The sequence below is a fragment of the Mizuhopecten yessoensis genome, unplaced genomic scaffold, assembly GCF_002113885.1.
Source record: "Mizuhopecten yessoensis strain PY_sf001 unplaced genomic scaffold, ASM211388v2 scaffold10371, whole genome shotgun sequence".
NCBI lineage: Eukaryota > Metazoa > Mollusca > Bivalvia > Pectinida > Pectinidae > Mizuhopecten > Mizuhopecten yessoensis.
In genome coordinates, this window is record NW_018408513.1 from 56,711 (window position 1) to 62,562 (window position 5,852).

Sequence of the window (5,852 nt, forward strand, 5' to 3'; positions counted from 1 at the left end):
TTGCATAGCTATACCGACAACACGGCCAGCAAGGCAGGGACTATAGACTGCCTCACCTGTACGGGCTTCGCCGGAGCGCGGCTACATCAAAGGGAATACCGCTGTGCGAGTGAGCGGGACAACAACTTAATTTTCGGGGGCCAAGAACCAGTTTTCGGGAACAAAGGCACAATCTTATTGAATTGGTATGTTCCTGAAAATTGGTTGTTGTCCCTGAAAATTGGTTGTTGTTCCTGAAAACTCCGCTAATTTGGAGAGTGTTTCCGTAATTTGGGCCATGCAAATATGATTTAGCTTGTACATCATTAAGTTAGCCATGCATAGATTATTTAGCTGGTACGTCATTAAGTTGGGTCATGAATTTATGATTTAGATTGTGTTTTGTAAAATTCAATGCTAATTGAAGTTTACTGGTATAATAAGGTAGATTAAGTCGTAGAATTGATTTTTTCGTCCTTAAGTGTTTCTCAGTGTTAGGTGCGACACAAAAATGTCACACTTATGTTACCCTGAACACTTGTATGTGGCCCATCGCGGAACACATGTATGTGACAAAGCTTAACACTTAAATTTGGCTCATATCTGAACACTTGTGTGATTCAGCTCAACACTGTAATATCCTGATTGATTGATGGAGCTTTGCATCCTTATTCCAGTTTTAACCAAATTTGTAAGGTGGATATCGGTGTTCAACACGTACAAGGCTGAACACAGTTTTATGACTTCATTCAGGAAACTAGACTCTATGAGTCACTATTAAATATTTAATAGTTATTTTTTGAGAATGTAATAGTTATTTTTTGAGAATGAAAAAGGGGTATTGAAATAAGTAGGAAGTATCATTTTAATGTTATGTAGTAATCATGTGTCTAAAATTACATATTTTCTTCAGTCTCTGGAAAATGACAAGAAAATTGAGTTGAAAAGAAAGGAGATATCAGCGTTTTGTGCCAAGGCCAGAAATGATTACTCCAAATCCCAGATCAAACGCGATTTCAAGGCTGGACTCCGGGTAAGTTCTAACACCAGGGCAAGGTCTATATAAGGTGGAGGGAAGGTTTGATCTCGCTGCACTCAGAAATACTCGTGAACCTAGTAGAAATATACTAAAACAACATTGCCATTTAAATCTTAGAAAAAAGAACTTAACAGTAATATTACTTAAAGAACAATTGACGTCCTGTATAGCCTCCATGAAGGTATTATTTCATCTTGTACAGTATTTGATTTTGAGAAAAATCTTGTTAATGAGTTCTGGTATGAACTTGTGTTGAAATGTGAGCACTCAGCTTCTTATAAATGGACTAAATGTTGTGTTTACCAGTATTTCACATATACAGTGGAATCTGTATAAAGCGACCACCCAAGGGAAATTAAAAAACGGTCGCTAAATAGAAGTGGTTGTTTAATAAAGTTCAATATTTGATACAGTATTACACAAAGGACAATAACCGAACGACTCCTTACCAGACAACCACCACCCAAAGCGCACATTTACACTTGTAAATACTGGTATTTTAAAACAACATTGTTCAATAGATCAGGTGAATAACTAAACAATAGTCAAGTGATAACTAACTATGACAGTAAACAAACAATTAAAAGGGTTTGAGAAGAATTGCCATTTCACTCGGAACAAACGATCACCGGAGACTTGCTGAAGTTTTCAGCTTACACGACTGTGATTTCGATTGTAACCATGATTTAAGCTATCTATTACACAAGATATTGTCGTTGAAATGATGGCGATTCCTGTGGTGATCCAACAGATGGTTCCACATGGATTATTCTTTTATTTTACAATGGAAACTGAAAAGTATTTTACGATAGAAACTGCAAGGAGAGTCCAGTTAAAATAATGACCTAAATAAACCTGACATCATGTTGCCAAAAAACGGACCGTGTTATTGTTGTTAGTACTTGGCGTTGAGAAGTTCAGGGATGTAATTAAAGGTATTTAATATTGATGAGGAAATAGAAACGATATGTGTGCTGACATAAACATGTTTAGTGCGCAGTTGCACTAATATTTAATGTTAATTCCACGAGAGAGTGCTGTCGTGAACATCTCAAAACAGACTTGATTTCAAGAATGAAAACCTGCCAATGTACTTCATCCAATCAGATGGAGGATACCGTAGGGTTAAAGGTTACGTTGCCTAGCAGGACACACGCAATCAAAATGGTTTTAGTCAACTGTGATAAATATCAGTCCATATATTTACTGCTAAATCAACAATATCGGTAGTTAGAAAAATGGCTTTTTATTTGTTTCTGCACATCAATGAATTTATTATAAGCTTCGAAATTTGTTTTGTCAAATTTGTTCACTGAACTTTGTGAAATGATGTTAAGTAGCCCTTCGTCAAATGTAGTGACGTTTGCAAATTGGGAGTTGCACAGCTATTTCAATGACTGTTTGGTATATTTTCGTCAAAAATGGTCGTTTAACATCATACTTGGGGTCAGTTATGGGTGGTGGCTGGTCGCGTAAGACAAATGGTCGCTTAACTAATACAGTTGAATTACATAGTAAAACGATCGGGAGGAATGAATAGTGGTCGCATAAAGCAGATTGCTTGAGCAGATTTGACTGTATATGGATGTGGATGTAGAGGCAGCAATACCTGCATCCACTAATATCCTGTTATAAACATTGGTGGAAAGACAGTTTCCCAACATTGGTTAAAGAAACCTTATCATAATGTGTGGAATTTGTGTGTGAAGTCAACCATTGATGCTTTATTAAGAAATTTTTATACAACATTGAATACAACATTGAGAATTTTGAAGAACCAAAACCAACTGATAATTTTTTGTCTATTTTATAAAGAAAATGAGGTACCGTATGTAGTCTTGTTTCTCATTTTGAACTAGTTTTCATTGATGGCTAGCTTGATAGAAACAAGTTTGACTACATTTATTGAGATAGATAATTTTGTTGTTTCCTTTTCTAGGAGATGAAAAGAAAGGCTGGGTTGACCAATGAGGATGATGAAATGGAAGATGAAGATCAGGATTACAACAGTGACGATGATGACGAGGAGATAGGTCAAACTGCAGAAAACCTTAAGGTGTTCTGTGTCAGCTCCATGGAGTACCAAAAGATGAAAAACCTCCTCACTAACGACGGACCACCTAATGTAATTCCTCAGGATTTTAGTTTGAACTTAATTTCAATTAAATGTACACTTATATGTAAGGTAACAGGTGTCATTAATTGATGCATGTACCTTGTTAGGCCAACCTTTAATACAGACCTGCTGTAACTTAGTATCTGTCTGTTCTCTGTCCATGTATACATCAGTATCTTTATGTGTTGTTAGCCATGCTCTCTGTCCATGTGTACATCAGTCGCTTTATGTGTTGTTAGCCATGCTCTCTGTCCATGTGTATATCCGTCTCTTTATGTGTTGTTAGCCATGCTCTCTGTCCATGTATACATCAGTATCTTTATGTGTTGTTAGCCATGCTCTCTGTCCATGTGTACATCCGTCTCTTTATGTGTTGTTAGCCATGCTCTCTGTCCATGTATACGTCAGTCTCTTTATGTGTTGTTAGCCATGCTCTCTGTCCATGTATACATCAGTCTCTTTATGTGTTGTTAGCCATGTTCTCTGTCCATGTATACATCAGTCTCTTGATGTGTTGTTAGCCACATGCTGAACTCTAGTAGTTGTTTTCAAAGGTCATTGTCCAGGTAGTGCTGTTTCTTAACATATTACCTGTAATTGTTACTTAAATGCAGTTCAGTGTTTAAATGAATTAATTTTAATTTATATGCATATAGTGATTTTGGAGATCACTGGCCAGTATCAGCCAGTGTTATTATTTAAATAATACCCCTGCCAGTATTAGTCATAATCATTTGTCGTTCTTTCATGATGTAGTTAGGTATTTTCACATTATATCTATTTTATGTTAAATTGGTCACCCCTGAAATTTCATTATGGACTATTCAAACCTTTGAATTGGAAGAGTTCATATTTGTCTTTAGGGGTGAATGAGTTTATGGTTTCCTTCTACTCCTGATATTATCTAGAGATCTTTTTTTACTCTCTGTAGGTATTTAGTTCTACAGAAGAAACACAGATTCCAGTGTTGCGCCGCTACATCCACGAGCTGACATCCGTAAGAAGACAACAGCATGTAGACAGGTTGATCCGTACCCTTGGACAGTTTGTGTTTGATATACAGAGTTACATCATGGCTGATGGCACCACGGTATGTACACAGCTGATGTGACACTTAAGGCTAGTCCATCCATATAAACAGAACACAGCACTTTTATTAGATCACCTGAGCTGTTTTTACCCACCGTGAATAAACTTTTCACTTGTTTTATTTCATTTCATCCTTGTAGCTTAATTATTGTTGGAAGAACATATTGTTTTGTTAAAATGAACATCCTGATCCATTTGAAGCTTTGGTGTTAATTTGCATATTGAAAAAAAAAGAAAAACAGAATTAGGAATAATACTGCCAAATTATATGAAATGCTTATACTCAGGAAATTTTGAGTTCCCATGATTTATTGATCTATGGAGATGGTCAAAGCTTTCTTGTTCACTTCAACAAAAGTATATACAACTGATTTCAAAGTTATAATTTTGACAAGTTATAATGTTATGAAGTTTTAATCTGTAATCCAAGATGGCCATGTCATTTAAAAAAACTATCAAGGTACTTATTTTGGTTAATGGTCTTAGTCCGAGGCACTGAAGCGATTGTTTAGGCAAAACCCACTGGTTAAATTACTATAATCTGTATTTGGACATGTTGGTGTTTCAGTGTAAAGGAACTCGGAGAGATGCTAAGTCAGCTGTTGAAGAAAACTCTAAGGAGTTGCAGGAGAAGTTCGAGCCAGTTTTAGCACGCCTCAGTCACGAAATAGAACAGACCTTCTTCAACAGTATAGAGACCAAGATGGCCGACGGTACCGCTTCTGCAATGTCTTCTGCCAATGATACTGCTTCCAAGTGGGGAGCTAAGGTAAACATATCAAATAGGAGAAAGTAAGCCTTGCTACTGTATAAGGCCAAAAAAAATGAATTACTTGGTTCTCAGGCCCGCACGCATTTCATTTTAGGGCACCGCTTTGCCGATTTTATCGTGAAAGTAATAAAAAAAATGTGAATCCACCAGCCGCCGTCTTAAAAAAAATCTGGAAAATTGGTCTGCATGTCGTATTTACTCCTTAGTCACCCAAGTCCCGAAAACGATATAACGAATAAAGATATAAATTGATATACAGGCAAGCGTTGAAACAATTATGACTAATTAACCTCGTTTTCTAATGGCGCTCATTTCGGTACAAATAAGGAATGGGGGGTCTGTGATTCTTCCCTGGAACATCGTGGGCGGATTTTTGGAGGCTTGCTCCATGACGGATCTCTGCACAAATATAAAAACCGGTAGCACCGATCTGGGAATGTGGTCGTTCCCAGATAAACGCTGTTCGGCTAAAGTATGTGTGTGTGTTTGGTGACAAAAAATGGACACATTTGACAAGGTAATGCCCACAACGAACGTTTTACACCCTACACAGTTGTTTGGAAATTACGTTCGATAAGACACAACAACAAAAAAATCTCCCTCGTCTCATTTTTAGCCCACCATCATCTGATGGTGGGCTATTCAAATCACCCTGCGTCCGTCGTCCGTCCTTAAACAATTCTTGTTATCGGTATTTCTCAAGAAGTACCAGAGGGATCTTTCTCAAATTTTATATGCAGGTTCCCTTTGGTCCTTAGCTGTGCAGGGCAACTTTTGAGACTGATCGGATAAACAAACTGGCCGCCAGGCAGCCATCTTGGATTTTGATAGTGAAAGTTTGTTATCGCTATTTCTCA

At 37.2% G+C, this 5,852-nt stretch overlaps 1 protein-coding gene across 3 annotated transcripts in view; it reads left to right on the forward strand.

Moving 5' to 3' along the window:
- The window catches only part of LOC110460370, a 64,420-nt gene that overhangs the window by 42,224 nt on the left and 16,344 nt on the right, over positions 1–5,852 (forward strand). For all 3 annotated transcript variants that reach the window (XM_021513241.1, XM_021513243.1, XM_021513242.1), the window contains 4 exons: positions 893–1,012; positions 2,958–3,143; positions 4,066–4,224; positions 4,792–4,992. In XM_021513241.1, the coding sequence (XP_021368916.1) occupies positions 893–1,012; positions 2,958–3,143; positions 4,066–4,224; positions 4,792–4,992 (666 nt within the window). The remainder of the gene's footprint in view (positions 1–892; positions 1,013–2,957; positions 3,144–4,065; positions 4,225–4,791; positions 4,993–5,852) is intronic.